The 16737-nt window shown below is 61.5% G+C and overlaps 1 protein-coding gene across 1 annotated transcript; it reads left to right on the top strand.

Moving 5' to 3' along the window:
- The first annotated feature begins 8734 nt into the window (after positions 1-8734).
- On the top strand, positions 8735-12394 carry LOC141977347 (cell adhesion molecule CEACAM3-like). Its single transcript, XM_074938785.1, has 5 exons — positions 8735-8789; positions 9597-9965; positions 10758-10889; positions 11112-11202; positions 11796-12394. Coding segments are annotated over exons 1-5 (648 nt in total). The 3' UTR covers positions 11797-12394.
- Positions 12395-16737: the final 4343 nt, after the last annotated feature.

The raw sequence follows: 16737 nt of genomic DNA, 5'->3' as shown, positions 1-16737 counted from the left end.
TTTCAGAGTGACGTCACACATCTCTACAGCACGTGAAATGCATTCTCTTCTCTCCAATTCAGCAGTGAGATTGCTATGACGATCCAGATGTAATCTCATCTGTAAACAATGCATGTAATAGAAATTACACATCCTCTTCTGAAAGGAAAAAAAATATATTCAATTGTCTGAGAAGTTTAGGCTCAGTCTGTTTAGCAGGGCCAGGTGTGGGATATTTAGCGAGCGACAGAAATGCAAAGCCACACTGATTACAGACGAAATAAACTCTCAAGCCCTGATGCTGCAAAATCTAATTCATGAGGGTGGAGCCCTGAGTCTCTGCAAAGCCCCAAGAGGGCTCCATATGGGCACAAGGGTCTGCCTGAATTAATCAGGTTACAAGCTCAGGGCCTTAGCTAATCAAAGGGAAGCCGGCAAAAATGTGGGATCCATCAGTGTATTGCAGGGGCCAGGTAGAAAAACGATGACCAATGGGACAGGAGTGAGAAATCACATCTTTGTCAAAATGTAACCATTTGGGGAGCTTGTCCCCAGTTATTTCTTTATCTTTGTGGCTGGTTTTAGCAAAATATAATCTGTCAGTTTCAAAAAAAAATCCCCGACAAACCCACAAAAAACCCCACCAATGGATGAACGTGGAACAACTGAGCAACATCCACTCACCGTGAAATTTCATGAGATTTGCAACAACCACCAAAGTATTTTTTGCCCTCAGCTAAATTTTCAGTTGTACTTGGGTGGTTCCATGAGGCTGTCTTGTGTCACTGTTTCCCCTTATTTGGGGGGAGCGCCCGGTGAGTGACTGATGGATCTTGGGCAGCTCATGTTGCTAGGCAATATCTGACTCTATACTGTTTGTTACCTGAACTTTTAGGGTGAAATTAACCCTGTGCAGAGGGCCAGCACAAGGTCTAGACGCCACTCTAGGGTGATCAGGTGCCCAGTTTTTGACTGGAAAGTCCTGTTGAAAAGGGGACCAGACAGTGTCCGGTCAGACTTACTGACTGAACACTCAAAGTCCGGTTACTGCAGGCAAGGGAGGCAGGGAGGCTGCCTCCTACCTTTGTTGGGTGGCTGCAGCCCCCAGCCCCGGCTCCGCAGGCGAGTCCCTCCTGGGGATTGGTTAAATTGGGGATTGGTCCTGCTTTGAGCAGGGGGTTGGACTAGATGATCGCCTAAGGTCCCTTCCAACCCTGATATTCTATTCTATTCTATTCTATTCTATTCCCCCCAACCGCCCCTGGATTCAGGGCTCCACCCCCCCGCCACACCAAATCTGGGGCTGTTGCTTAGTGGGTTTCTTACCCAACTTGCTGCCCCTCCCCCACTGGCTATTGGGAAACTTCCCCCAGTGGCCAGTGGACCCTGCCCTGGGAGCTGTGGGGTGGGGAAGGAGCTGGGGCCTTGTGACACCTCCAGGAGCCGGGGTTCCACAGACACAGTGCTGGGGGGACCCAGCCCCAAATACTGCCCCACACCAGGGGGCCTGGGTTCCATCCCCGGGTCAGGGAGCGGGGTCATAGAATCATAGAACTGGAAGGGACCTCAAGAGGTCTCTAGTCCAGTCCCCTGCTGGACTTTTTCCTAATGTCCAACCTAAATCGCCCTTGCTGCAATTTAAGCCCATTGCTTCTTGTCCTGTCCTCTGAGGTTAAAAAAGAACAATTCCTCTCCCTCCTCCTTGTAACAACCTTTTATGTACTTGAAAACTGTTCTCATGTCCCCTCTCGGTCTTCTCTTCTCCAGACTAAACAAACCCAATATTTTCAATCTTCCCTCATAGGTCACGTTTTCTAGACCTCTGATCATTCGTGTTGCTCTTCTCTGGACTTTCTCCAATTTGTCCACATCTTTCCTGAAATGTGGCGCCCAGACCTGGACACAATACTCCAGTTGAGGCCCAATCAGCGTGCAGTAGAGCAGAAGAATTACTTCTTGTGTCTTGCTTACAACACTCCTGCTAACACATCCCAGAATGATGTTTGCTTTTTTTGCAACAGCGTTACACCGTTGACTCGTATTTAGCTTGTGGTCCACTATGACCCACAGATCCCTTTCCGCAGAACTCCTTCCTAGGCCGTCATTTCCCATTTAGTGTGTGTGCAACTGGTTGTTCCTTCCTAAGTGGAATACTTTGCATTTGTCCTTATTGAATTTCATCCTATTTACTTCAGACCATTTCTCTGGTTTGTCCAGATCATTTTAAATTTTAATCCTGTCCTCCAAAGCACTTGCAACCCCTCCCAGCTTGGTATCGTCCGCAAACTTTATAAGTAAAAAGAAAAGGAGGACTTGTGGCACCTTAGAGACTAACCAATTTATTTGAGCATAAGCTTTCGTGAGCTACAGCTCACTTCATCGGATGCATACTGTGGAAAATACAGAAGATGTTCTTATACATACAAACCATGAAAAAATGGGTGTTTACCACTTCTGGGGGCTGCAGGGGGCGGGGTGAGGGGATTGTGGCTGAACGTCTGATCCAACACTGCCCCCCCCACACACACACGTTTTTCCTCCTGATGCCCCTCCCCCAGGTGCCCATTCAGGTCTCTCTGCTGGGGCCATTGCCCGGGATCGTCATCGGGTCACTGGTGGGGATGGTGCTGGTCGGAGTCGGGGTCTATTTCCTCTGTGAGTAACAGCCCCCACCCCTCGGGAGAGCCAGGACCCCTGGGTTCTCTCCCTGGCACCGGGAGGGGAGTGGGGTGTAGTGGGTTAGAGTGGGAGTGAGGAGAGGGGCTGGGAGCCAGGACTCCTGGGTTCTCTCCCTGGCTCTGGGAGGGGAGTGGGGTCTCGTGGTTAGAGCAGGGGGGCTGGGAGCCAAGGCCCCAATTCCAGCGTCTCTGATGATTCCTCCCAGACTCTTGCTGCTGGAACGAGACCCCCAGGGAGAACGAGGCACCTGTCCCAGTGTACGAGAACCTGCCCCCTACAGCCGGGCCGGGGCCAGTGGTGAGTGACAAGGGCCACCCCCACCCCCCTCTATTCCAGGCCTCGCCCCTCCTCTGCGGATGCCCCTCAGTCCAGACCCACAGCCCCCAGCCAGTTTACCCTGTCCCCTTTGGGCAGGGGTGGGGGAGGGTTACACAAACCCTGGGTCCCACTGACTCTCCTGGTTTCCCCCCCTTGAGGTCTCTGGGGTCTGGTGCTAATGCCCCTCTTGCCTCTGTTGGGGACACTGGGGCATGGCCACTAGGTAACTCGAGGGGATGGAAGACCACGAGTGTCGATGAAGCCCCCTCGCACTAGGCCCAAGTGTCCTTGGCCCCCCCCCGCCTGGAGGCACTCGCAGCAGTTATGCTGAGGATCAGCAACAATATGCTGCAGAGTCAGACTGCCTGAAACTAAGCAAGGCCAAACAGGGCAGATATGGAAGAACAATGCTGAATAAAGCAGCTTTCTGTATGGTTTAACAAATGATACAGAGCACCAGGGAACTAGCTGGGAACTGGATTGGCTGGCTATGTGGATACTTAGGGCAGCTTGCTATTGGATAAGTATGCTGGGGAAAAGGATGTATAAAAGCCTGTGTAACTTCCTACTCTGGGTGCAGGATTGGAGATTTTATTCTCCCTGGACCTTTTTGCCGCTGCAAATAAACTTTTCTGCTTCTCCACCCCGTTGTGATGATTGGGTGACGCACACCGGGTAGCGAACCAACCCCTGCTGTTGTTTGGCCCCTCGGCACTGGGTGCCGGCAACACCTCTGTCTCCTCCAGGCCCAGCCTGGGAGGCCCCCTGACCCCAGCCCCATGTACGAGGTGAGCGCCGGCCCCTTGCGCTGTATCCTCCCCCTGAGGGGGTTCGGACCCAGCAAGGGGAGGGGGGAGCTGCCCCCCCACAAGCCTGAGAACGGGGCTGGTTATTACATTCCCCCAGGGGGGCGCAGAGTGAGCCAGAGGGGGATGAGCCGGGAGCCCCAGAGCTGAGGGGAGGGGTTCTGGGGGGCCCAGCACTGGAGGGGGAGGGATGGGCCCCCTGTAGTGGGAGGGGCTGCTGGTCTTGGTGAGGAATGGGCCCCTGGTGTGGGAGGGGCTGTTGGGGCCCCACGGGGGAGGGGACTGGGCCCTCCCCTGGGGTGTCTCTGGCTGAATCGTCCCCATTTCCCCCAGACGTTGCAGCCCCGACAGCTGGACGTGTACAAGGAGCTGAAGAAGTGATGCCCCCTCCTGCCCCCCCCGGTGCATGCTGGGAGGGGCCCGGTGCATGCTGGGAAAGGCGCGTCCCCAAGCCTGGGTCCTGCCGCCCGGGGACGTCCTGCCAATGAAGCGTTAAAGGGCAGGAACAGCCACCGCCCGGCCCGGGGGGTCCGTCCATCCAGGCTGCTTCCCTGGCACCCATCACTGCAGCGTCTGGGCCCCTCCGAGGCCTCGTTCCCACCCCTGTGGGGGGCTGGGCCGTTCTCCCCACTGCACAGAGGGGCCCGGGCGGCTCAGTGACCAGCCTGGGTCCCACGGGGAGTCTGTGGGGCTACAGGGACTCAGACCCGGGTCTCCCCAGTGCCCGACTGGTGCCCAAACCAGGGCCAGGGGTCCCCGCCCAGGGCTTCCCCCTGTACCCCACACACACTTCCTGGTGTTTGTTCTAAGCCTGCCGCCCATTCCTGTCATTTCCTGACCCCTAGTCCTTGTGTTTCGAGGAGTAAATAACAGGAGCCTCCAGCGGCTCCTTCTCCAGCTCTGGGCTCCGGTCAATAAACTCAGCCTGGTTGTCTCTGTAAGGCCTGGCCGTGCTGGGGCCGAGCGGGGCGCTGGCTGGGGGGTCACTGCTCAGCTGGGGGGTCCTAATCCATGGGGGCAGCGGAGCTGGGAACTCTGCCAGTGGGCAGCGCCAGGGGCTGGGCACCCCAGGGGGATCCTGGGCGATTGGGGGGCGCTGATCGCTGACCTGTCGAGGGCTGAGCGGGGAGGAGGGTTGTGCTGTCCATGGAGAGGGGGTCGGGGGTCTGACCCCCAGCAAGGCCAGATGAGGCTCCTCACAGCGGGGCAGGGGGTCACGGGGGGCATGCACCCCACTCCCAGCCTGGCACCCCAGGAAGCGTCACACGGCGCAGCCCAGGGGTGCAGGGGGAGCAGAGAGAGAACAAAGGCCCCACATGTGGCCTCCGTGGACCCTGTGATTATGGCCCCGCAGCTGGGCCGTGCCCTCTGCACCCCGTTGTGTTATAACCTGGTCCCGGGCAGGGTACCCCCAGGTAGGGTTCCCAGGTGTCCGGCTTTCGACCGGACAGTAAAAGCCCGGTCAGCGGCGCTGCGGGGCTAAGGCAGGTTCCCTGCCTGCCCTGGCTCTGTGCGGCTCCTGCAAGTGGCCGGCATGTGCGGCTCCTAGGTGCAGGGGCGGCCACAGGGGCTCCGCGAACTGCCCCCTCTCCGAGCGCTGTCTCCACACTCCGAGGTGGCGGGGCCTGCGGATGGGGGCAGAGCTCGGAGCCGCCCCTGGAATTGTGCCGCCCCAAACACGTGCTTGTTTGCTGGTGCCGAGAGCCGGTCCTGCCCTGGCCGCGCTGACGCCTAGGGGGCTGCAGGAACACGCCGGGCTCTTCCCAGGCACCAGCTGAGGTCAGGGCTGCCCGGAGCCCACAACCCGAACCCCCTCCCACACCCCAAGCCCTGCCCCGCCCGGTGACAGTGGGGCAGAGCGAGCGATGGAAGGAGGGGGGATGGAGTGAGTGGGGTGGGGGCCTCGGGGAATGGGTGGGGCCGGGGCAAGGGTGTGGTTTTGTGCAATTAAAAAGTTGGCAACCCACACCCAGGCCCCGGGCGCAGGCCATCCCTGCAGGCTGGGGGCTCCGGGCAGGGCCCCCCCTTGTCCCGGGCGCGGATCGTCCCTGCAGGCTGGGGGCTCCGGGCAGGGCTCCCCCTTGTCCCGGGCGCGGGCTGTCCCTGCAGGCTGGGGGCTCCGGGCGGGGTCCAGGGGTCGCTGGCGTGATGCCGGCGCCAGCAGGGCCAAGGGGACCCGGGTGCATCTGGCCCGTTGCTGCCCCCTGCTGGCGAAGCGCGGCCCAGCCCCCCGCAGGGATCAGCCGGACAGGGGCTGCCCCGGGAGGGAGCTCTCTGCCCCCCTCCTGGGGAGCCGGGGGACGGCCCCGCTAGGCCAGGCCTGATTTGCGTCCCTGGGCTGGGACCCTCTGGGCTTTGCCCCTTTGTTGCAGGAGGGGGCCGGGCTGGGTGGTGGGGCCCAGGGAGCTGTCAGCTTATGGTGCCCCAGGAGACGGTGTGTCCAGGTGGGGGTGTCTGTGTCAGCCTGGGGGGTGTGTCCAGCTGTGGTGTTTCTGTGTCTGGCTGGGGGTGTGTCCGGCTGGGGGTGTCTGTGTCTGGCTGGGTGTGTCCGGCTGGGGGTGTGTCCAGCTGGGGGTGTCTGTGTCCGGCTGGGGGTGTCTGTGTCAGCCTGGGGGTGTGTCCGGCTGGGGTGTGTCTGTGTCTGGCTGGGGGTGTGTCCAGCTGGGGGTGTGTCCGGCTGGGGGTGTCTGTGTCTGGCTGGGGTGTGTCTGGCTGGGGTGTGTCTGGCTGGGGGTGTCTGTGTCCGGCTGGGGGTGTCTGTGTCTGGCTGGGGGTGTGTCCGGCTGGGGGTGTCTGTGTCCGGCTGGGGTGTGTCCAGCTGGGGGTGTCTGGCTGGGGGTGTCTGTGTCCGGCTAGGGGTGTCTGTGTCACGCTGGGAGTGTCTGTATCAGCCTGGGGGTGTGTCTGGCTGGGGACGTGTCCGCCTGGGGGTGTCTGTGTCCAGCTGGGGTGTGTCTGTGTCAGCCTGGGGGTGTGTCCAGCTGGGGGTGTCTGTGTCTGGCTGGGGTGTGTCTGGCTGGGGTGTGTCCGGCTGGGGGTGTCTGTGTCTGGCTGGGGTGTGTCCAGCTGGGGATGTCTGGCTGGGGGTGTCTGTGTCCGGCTGGGGGTGTCTGTGTCACGCTGGGAGTGTCTGTATCAGCCTGGGGGTGTGTCCGGCTGGGCGTGTCTGTGTCCGGCTGGGGGTGTCTGTGTCCGGCTGTTGCCTGTTTCTGCTGCTTCCTGCTCCCCACGGGCCCTGTCTCTCCCCTGGGCTCCTCTCCTCAGTGAGTCAGACTTTCCTCCTGGCCCTGCCCTGTCTGACCGCACGGGGGCGGGGTCATGTGACCCTTTCTGGCAATCTTCACAGGGAGGGTTGGGGCCTGTGTCCAGCCAACCCCTGCCCCTGACTCCCCCCCTCGACCCCCACAAGGGCTGGGGGGGCCTCAGCCTGGCCCTGCAGCCGCCTGCGCAGAACGTGGAACCCGACGGCGCCACCCCCAGCCCCGCTCGGCCCAAGAGCCCCGGGGGCAGTGACAATGGGCCGGCGGCTCCCCGACACCCCGGGGTAACGCTCCGCAACACTGGGAACCGCAGGACGCAGCGAGTCGGACGGGCTGACACTGATGTGACCCCCCCCGGCCCCGTGTGTGTGTGTCCCTGCGCCCCCTGCTGGACGGGATGGGCCCTGCTCTGGGGGTGGGGCGGGGGTGTGTGTGACTGTGTGTGTGTGTATGAGTGTGGCGGTGTGTATGGGTGTGGGTGTTTGGGAGTGTTTGTGCGTGTATGTGTGTGGGAGGATGGGTGGGTGGGTGAGTGGATGTGTCTATGGCTGTGTGTGGGGTGTGTGTGTGGGTGTGTATGGTGTGTACCGTGGGGGTGTCTATGGGTGTGTGTAGTGTGTGGGGGTGTATGGGTGTGTGGGTGGCTGGCGTGTGTGTGTATGGGGTGTCTGTGCAGGTGTGTATGGTGTGGGGAGTGTTTGTGGGTGTAGGTGTGGGTGTGTGCAGGTGTGTGGGTGTGTATGGTGTGTATCGTGGGGGTGTCTATGGGTGTGTGTATGGTGTCTGTGCGGGGGTGTATGGGTGGGTGGTGTGTGTGTGTGTGTGTGTATGGGTGTGTGGGTGGGGGTGTATGGTGTGTATCGTGGGGGTGTCTATGGGTGTGTGGGTGGGGGGGTGGGGTGTGTGGGGGTGTATGGTGTGTATCGTGGGGGTGTCTATGGGTGTGCGCATGGTGTGTGTGCGGGTGGGTGTGTCTGTGGGTGGGGGTGGGTGGACACACGTGGGCCCACAGGCGGAGCGGGATCAGGCTGCTCAGCCCAGCTCTGTGTCTGTCTGTGCCCTGGGGCCTCACACTCTGTCCTGTTCCCCCCCAGCCCCGGCCCATCCTGCCGGGGGGGGGGGGGGGCTTTGGCTCCCAGAAATGTCCCAGATTCCCATCAGTCTGGGCTCTGCCCCCCCCCCCCCCCCGCAGGGGTCTCCCTGTGCCCCCCACTCCCTAACAGGGGTTTTGTCTCCCACTTCCCACGGGTGACTTCCAGGGATGAGCCCCCCCTCCACACAGCCTCCACTGGGGGGCAATATCTGGGGGGAACAGGGGGAGTAGGATTCCTGGAGGCTGGGGGGCCCTGCCCCCTTTCATGCACCAGCCCCCCAGGGGCCGATTTCTGCTCTGTGTGACCCCCCACCCCCACACACACACATCTGCCAGGGCCAGACCCCTGTCGAAGGAGCAGCGGGGGCCCGGATTGGTGCACCCCCCCGCCCCCGTGTCTGGATGGGGGCAGAGGGAGGGGCGGGTGAGTCCCTCCCCCCGGCAGTGGAGGCAGGCAGGGCTGGGGGGGGCAAGGGAGGTGCTTCGTGCCAGCTCCGCTCCCTCCCACTTCCCCCGTCTCTTCTCTTTGCCCCCAGCTGGGAACCAGGCGTCTCTGCTGTCCTGGCAGGTCCCGGCGGGTCCCGCAGCAGCGAAGGGCGATGGGGCGAATCCCCCACAGACCAGGCGGCCCTTGGACAGGGATTCTCCTGGCAGGTCAGAGAGGGAGAATGTGGGACCCAGGTGTCCGGGGCAAAAAGGGCTGCAATAAGAGCCAGTGTCAATGAAAGCGGAGGGGCTGTGGGTCGGGACTCAGGGGCACCGGCAGAGCTGGGCTAGGGGCACCCCAGGGCTGGAGTAGCCGGAGGGGGCCTCTGACGCTTCCTTTCCCAGGCTGGGTCCAACCCCACCCTCCCCCGAGGCTGTGCCCCAAAGCCGCGGGGACACGCACAGAAGCCCCGTTGTGTCCCGCAGCAGGGATCAGCTGTTTGCTTGTGTCTCTCTGTGCTAGAGACCTGGGGGACACACACCCAGGCCCCCCCCCCGCACTGAACTCCCTCCCTCCAGATCTAGCAGGCGGAACCAGAGCCAGGCAGAGACCCAGGGACCAGGCACCCCGTGGGGGGTGGGGGGTGGGGGGAGAAGGGAGAAGACCCTTTCCCCCCCACCTCCCCCGGGTTCCTTCCTCCAAAGCGAAGGGGAAGTGAGCGGAGGAGGCTGGGAGGGGAAGTCTGAGGCCAGAAGGGCCCCATGGGGCTGCCCTGCCTGTGGGTCCGGACTCCAGGGTCCCCACCCAGAGACGCCTCCCCTGGGTCGAGGCAGGTCCGGCCGCAGCAAAAGGTGGCGGGGCGGCACCTGGCGAGGGGTCCCTTGCAGCTGAGAGGGTGGAGCCGGGGTGGGGGGACCCAGGTGTCCCGGACACCAAGGACTGTAACGGGGACAGTGCAAATGCAAACGGAGGGGCTGCAGGTCGGGAGTGAGGGGCACCAGTTAGCATCTGTCTCTCTGGTCTCCCCCCCGCAGCCTCCGTCCTGGGCTCCTGCCTGCAGCCGGCGCCGGCCCAGACCCCGGTGACCATCGTCCTCACCCCGCCGAGCCCCGCGGTGGGAGGGGGCGTCAGCCTGGCCCCGCAGAATCCGCCACAGGACTTCGTGCTCTGCAGCTGGTTCCGATCAGCGACCGCCACTGATGGAAACAGCCAGATCCTCACCTACTACCCACAAACACCCCCCGTCCAGACCAAGGACTGGGCCCACACGGGGCGGGAGACAGCGGGGCCGGGCTGCGCCCTGCACATCGCGGGGTTAACGCTCAAGGACACCGGGAACTACACGGTGCTGATTCAGAGCCTGACTAGCCCTGTCCTCGCCACGGTGCATCTGCCCGTCTCTGGTAAGTGCCACCCCCGCGCCCTGCCCCTTCCCCATCCCCGCCCCAGCGATGGGCTCTCGGCCTCTCCCCCGGGGATGAACCTGGCTGGGTCATGGGGGGGACCTGCCCCCAAACACAGACCCTGCCCTGTATGTGGCATCCCACCCCCCTGCCCCCAAGAGATGATGACCCCCCAATACACAGAGATGTGGGGCTCTGGGCCCCCAGACGCCCGCTCCCTGAGCTGGGAGCCAGGACTGAATATGGATGGGGAGTGACCCCCCAGCCCCAGCAGCTGCTGCTGTCGCAGTTGGTATAATCTGTATTAACCCCATTGTGCCGGCTCCACAGACCTCCCCACGCAGACCCCACTCCCCTGCCCTGCCCGGATCGAACCCAGGAGTCCTGGCTCCCAGCCCCTCCTGCTCTAACCCACCAGCCCCTACTCCCCTCCCAGAGCTGGGGAGAGAACCCAGGAGTCCTGGATCCCAGAGCCCCACTCTTTCCCATGTTGCTGTGTAGCCCTACAATAAAGTCTCACTACGGCCACCAGGGAGCTGGGTCTGAATCCTCCACAAGGCTGTAGGGCAGGAGCCCCGTAGAGCGAGGGCTACCCTGGGGTCGGGAGGGATCCAACTGCTCCCCCCAGTGACGTGCTCTCTGTTCCCAGATGGAGGAACGTGCTGCAGACACAGGGATCCCAGTGCTGGCACCAATGCCCCAGTGCAGCACTAGGGGCCCAGGCTGCAGGGAGCGGCGTTGGGGGATTGTTACTGACCGTCTGATCCAACCCTCCCCACATCTCTCCTTCAGACACCCCTCGTCCAGGTCTCTCTGCCGGGGCCGTCGCCCCTCATCCAGGTCTCTCTGCCGGGGTCGTCGCTGGGATCGTCATCGGGTCACTGGCGGGGGCGGCGCTGGTCGGAGTCGGGGCCTATTTCCTCTGTGAGTAACATCCGGCCGCCCTGGGAGAACCAGGACTCCTGGGTTCTCTCCCAGCTCTGGGAGGGGACTTGGGTCTAGTGGTTAGAGTGGTGGTTGGGGGGAGGAAGCCAGGACTCCTGGGTTCTCTCCCTGGCTCTGGGAGGGGAGTGGGGTCTCGTGGTTAGAGCAGGGGGGGCTGGGAGCCAGGACCCCAATTCCAGCATCTCTGATGATTCCTCCCAGACTCTCACTGCCGGAACGAGACCCCCAGGGAGAATGGGGCACCCGTCCTGGTGTACGAGAACCTGCCCCGACAGCCAGGGCAGGGCCAGTGGTGAGTGACAAGGCTCCAGTCCTGTCCCTTATTCCAGTCACGCCCCCTCCTGAGTCCCGACCCGCAGCCCCCAGCCAGTTTACCCTGTCCCCTTTGGGTGGGGGTGGGGGAGGGTTACACAAACCCTGGGTCCCACTGACTCTCCCAGGGTCCCTCCCCCCACCCCGAGCTCGGCTGGAGGGGTTGGGGGGGGTCTCTATGGTCCGGTGCTAAAGCCCCTCTTGCCTCTGTCTCCCCCGGCCCAGCCCGGGAGCCCCCCTGACCCCAGCCCCACATACCAGGTGCGCACCGGCCCCTTGCGCTGTATCCTCCCCCTGAGGGGGGTTCGGACCCAGTGGGGGGAGGTGCCCCCCAGAAGCCCTATGGCTGAGAATGGGGCTGGTTAACACATCCCAGAGCAGGGGGGAGCAGAGTGAGCCAGAAGGTGACCAGCCGGGAGCCTCAGGGCTGAGGGGAGGCGCTATGGGGGGCCCAGCACTGGGAGGGGGAGGATGGGCCCCTGGTGTAGGAGGGGCTGTTGGGGCCCCATGGGGGGGAGGGGACTGGGCCCTCCCCCGGGGCGTCTCTGGCTGAATCGTCCCCGTTTCCCCCAGACACTGCAGCCCCGACAGCGGGACGTGTACAAGGAGCTGAAGAAGTAATGCCCCCTCCTGCCCCCCGGTGCATGCTGGGAGGGGCCTGGTGCATGCTGGGAAAGGCGCGTCCCCGAGCCTGGGTCCCGCCGCCCGGGGACGTCCCGCCGATGAAGCGTTAAAGGGCAGGAACAGCCACCGCCCGGCCCGGAGGGTCCGTCCGTCCAGGCTGCTTCCCTGGCGCCCATCACCACAGCGTCTGGGCCCCTCCAAAGAAATCAGAAACTCGGAGCCTGTGAGTGGCTCTGGCTCCATTGTGCCCAGCACAGTATTTGGGAGCCCACCTCTGCCACCGGCTTGGTGACGTCTCAGGACCAAACACCCCCCAGCCTGGGGCACGTGCCCCGTTTTCTGCCCGCCTGACCTGAGCCTGGCGCGCTGAGCTATGTCCCACCCCAGGCCGCAGGAGCTCCCCACTGCACAGAGGGGCCTGGGCAGCTCAGTGACCAGCCTGGGTCCCATGGGGAGTCTGTGGGGCTGCAGGGATTCAGACCCGGGTCTCCCCAGTGCCCCACTGGTGCCCAAACCAGGGCCAGGGGTCCCCACCCAGGGCTTCCCCCCCACCCTTCCTCCAGTGCCCGGCCCTGTGTCTTCTCCTCCCTGGGGCAGTTCTCCCATGCAGAGCTGTGAACAGCGATGCTGACCCGCCCGGCTGGGACCCGGGACCCCTGGCGGAGGGCACAGGGCGCCGAGGGGCTCATGGGGCCCCCGGCTCTGACGTCTACAGACCAGCCCCCAAAGGGGCTTGTGGGGTCCCTGCCCAGAGCTGGCATCGCTGGGCATGGTGACCATGGCGAGCCGAGTGCCTGGGGTCACGTCTCGGGCTGTGTGTCTGGCCTGGATCTCAGGGGCTGGTTCCAGCGGGCAGCGGGAGGCGCCAGGCCCGTCCCTGGCAGACAGGAGGCACCGGGCTGTTCTCTCTGTGCCCGGCTCCAGGGGAGCTGGGTGGTGCCAAGCTCCGGCGGCTGGTTCCACCCGGAGCCAGGCCCCAGCAGCGTCTGCCCCAGCCCCAGGGAAGCAGCCGGCAGGGAAAAGGGCCCAGTGCGGGGGGCAGGCGTTTCTGAGGACAGACGCTGGCTTGGTGGGAGCTATCGCGGGGTGCGGGGTGCACCCAGGGTCCTGCCCCGAGGGGAGGAGCTGCCAGCAGGTTTGTCTCCTGCAGGGAGCATCGGAGCCCGGGTGGCTGGGAGCCAGATGCTGGGGGGAGCTGAACCCGCAGGAGCTGCCAGAGGCGGGTTCGGGACATCAGGACGCTGGGAAACGCGTCCCCAGTTTGTTCTCCATGTTACCCATTGTCCCATTAATTCCATGAGAACGTAAGAGCGGCCAGAGTGGGTCAGACCCAAGGTCCATCCAGCCCAGTGTCCTGTCTGCCAACAGTGGCCAGTGCCGGGTGCCCCAGAGGGAATGAACAGAACAGGGAATCGCCCGTGATCATCCCCTGTCGCCCATTCCCAGCTCCTGGCAAACAGAGGCTAGGGACACCATCCCTGCCCATCTTAGCGAATAGCTATTGATGGACCGATCCTCCAGGAACTTATCGAGTTCTTTTTTGAACGCTCTTATAGTCTTGGCCTTCACAACATCCTCTGGCAGGGAGTTCCACAGGTTGACGGTGTGTTGCGGGAAGAAAGACTTCCTTGTGTATGTTCTAAACCTGCTGCCCTTTACTGTCATTTCTCGATCCCTAGTTACGAGGAGTAAATAACAGGAGCCTCCAGCGGCTCCTTCTCCAGCTCTGGGCTCCGGTCAATAAACTCAGCCTGGTTGTCTCTGTAAGGCCTGGCCGTGCTGGGGCCGAGTGGGGCGCTGGCTGGGGGGTCACAGCCACATACTGGTATGCATCCGATGAAGTGAGCTGTAGCTCACGAAAGCTTATGCTCAAATAAACTGGTTAGTCGCTAAGGTGCCACAAGTCCTCCTTTTCTTTTTGCGAATCCTTTAGCTCTCACCTTGCAGGGGAGAAGGGCCCAGGCCATCAGTTGCCAGGAAACAGGGCGTCGGCCATTCTCTGTGTCCAGACCCCTGCACACACCTGCCCTCTAGGGCTCTGCAGTAATCATACACCCTTACCCCACCACCTAGATACTTAAGAACTGCATAGGGGAAACTGAGGCACCCCCACACTATTCAGAGGAAACACTGAGAACAGTCCCACTTCGTCACATCTCTGCCCCCTTCGAGACCGAACTGAGCGGGGTCACTTTAGCCAGTGACCTGGGGAAGTTCGAAGCCACCATGGATGCCCCAGCATCTCTCCCATTCCTTGGTAGGAGTTACACCAGGCCCTTCCAGTTTCACGCCCTCCCTTAGGTCGGGGGTGGTCGATAGCACTCGCAGGCCGCATGTGGGAAGGCTGATGCGGTCCATGCCCTTTGGCCACCCCCAAAACCCCAGGGGGTCAAACTGGGATTGGGTCCTCTCCCCAACAAGCTGGCCAAACACAGCCACTTGGTTATAGGACTGCTTAACTTTCTTAACAGCTTTCACTCCATCTGAGACCTTCTCAAAGCTATCCACACTGGATCTTTCAACAGGAAAGTCAGTGGATCCATTCACAACCGAAAATTTCTGGCTGTTAGGAACTGAAACTTTCTTGATTAAATCACTTTCACACTTCAGTTGCAGTAAACTGCTTGCAAAGACTCCATGAGGATTTCTTTCCCTAGGGGCTTTTCTATGCAACAATTCACCCCTCACAGAAATTCTGCTCTTACCCTCTTCACCGAGGGCTTGCTCTAGAGGAACACTTTCCTGAGTAACAACAGACTCTTTCTGGGTCTCCCTTACATCCAGAATTACCTCTGGCCCATCTGGCAGATTCCTACACAATCCCCTTTCAGGCAAACTGACAGACTTCCTAGATAAAAGGTTAGAAGCCTTCTCCTTCCCTTTGCCACACACAAGTTCAGGAATCTTTTCCTTCTTGCTACAGGTTTCCACACCCTCAGTAGGTAACACAATCACATCACCTTCATGCTCTCCTTGTGCCCTGCCTCGGATCTCACCCTGATTAGACAGAGTTGCTCCACCCTTTCCCAACAACACAGTAGCAACAGGCAAAATACAAGCACCAGAATTGTCTGGACTCTGAGATTTTACATAGACACTAACTGGATGCGACCTCGTTACAGGGCCATTCTCCCGAGCACACACAAACTTAGGGCCCTTACCTTCCTGGGCTTTAGCTGAATCCAGAACAAACTCTGAGACAACTGCACTACCCTCGACCATCACAGGCTGAAAGGCCCCTTCTGTCTGCTCCACAGACAAAGAAGAGCTGGACACACTTTCTCCTTTCCCAGACACCCAGCTTGGGATCTCATTCCCCTTGTCCCAGCACACAGGGCTGGTCACAGACAACTGCTTAAAAACCAGGGTAGCTCCCACCACAGGCAAGTCAATACCCCTGACAGACACAGGCACGTTTCCTTCACTGTCACAAATCTCCACCCAGGTAACAGGTAAGGTCCAGGGACACTCATCTTCCACTCTCCTCGCCTTCCCACCCTGCTGACTAGACAAAGCCATCAGCTCACAAGGCTGCCTAGGCTCATCCAGACTTTCCTTACCAAGCACCTTGGCATTCCCAACAGATCCCCTGCCCTGCCTGTGTCTCCCCACATTCAGCTGGGGTCTCAGCTCCCACTGTGCTCAGCGCTACCCTTGCTGTCCCAGTGGGGGTAAGCAGCGAGCTCGCTGCTTTCCTCACTGCATCAGAGCCAGCATGAGCCCCCTAAGCCCCCCCTCCGGTGTGCAAGGGGGCGGGGAGCGTCTCTCTGTCCCACCCAGCCCCAGGGGTCTGGTTACGGGCAGGCAGGTATCCTGAGCCTAGAAGCTCCTCCCTGCTGCCAGCCAGGTCATCTGCATTTTCACTGACCATTTTCCTCTCCGCCGATTGGTTCCCTGGATTCAAATTCAAACCCTTGGCAGTTACCGGAGCAGGACCTGGATCGTGTCCCAAAGAGACACAGTCACCCCACAACAGGGTCTCACAGCCGATATCCCGGAGAACCCCACCGGCCAGCCAGCCCCACACCTCCTGGGTCTGCACAGGGATCTGGGCCATAGGCAGGGCAAGGGCCTTCGTCCCTGGGACCCTCACCCAGCTCACACAGCCCCTCAGCATCTGAGGCTGCACCACCAGGGGTCTGACAACAGTTCTCTCTGCCCCAGGATCTCGCCACCCCAGGAATGTCTCCCCATTGACCGTCACCTTCCCCAAGGGACCCCAGCCTGGGCGGGGTGTGTGTGTGTGTGCACAGCTGTGTGTGTGCACAGCGGTATCTCTGCGGCTGTGTGTATCTTTGTGTGTGTGCCTGTGTACATGCATTAGTGGTGTCTGTCTGGGTATTGCATGTTTGTGTGTGTCTCTGTGCACACGTGTGTCTAGTGTCTCCGTTCTGTGTCAGGGGTGCGGGTGTCTGGGGACCCAGCGTTGGGTGTCGCTCCCCAGTCGCAGAGCAGAGGGCAGGGCGGCAGGCAGGTGCTGCCGATGGCTGCATGGAGACAGGGTTTCCCCAAAGCTGCTGGAGGATTCAAACACATGAACCCCCCCCACCCCCCCGACGGCTCTGAGATCCCTGGACACAGGGTGGGTCAGAGCGTGGGTTATGGGGGGCTGGTGCCCCCATTCGGCTGGGGCGGGACAGAGAGGGATGAATAGGAAATGAACAAGAGAGCGAGGGCCTTGCTATGGGTCAGGATCTGGGCAGCCTGGCACAGTGGGGCCCCCCAATCTCAGATCCCACCCCCCAGGCCCTGCTCTCCCAGCCCTGAGCTCCCCTCCCACAGCTCTGCCTGTGGCCCTCACTCACGAACCGCAGCCCCTCTATTCTCATTTCCATTGTTCCCTATTGCAGGATTAGATATAGATCTTTCGTACTATAATGAAAATATCACA

This window comes from Natator depressus, chromosome 24, assembly GCF_965152275.1.
Source record: "Natator depressus isolate rNatDep1 chromosome 24, rNatDep2.hap1, whole genome shotgun sequence".
Classification (NCBI taxonomy): domain Eukaryota; kingdom Metazoa; phylum Chordata; order Testudines; family Cheloniidae; genus Natator; species Natator depressus.
This window is presented reverse-complemented; position numbering and strand designations above follow the sequence as displayed.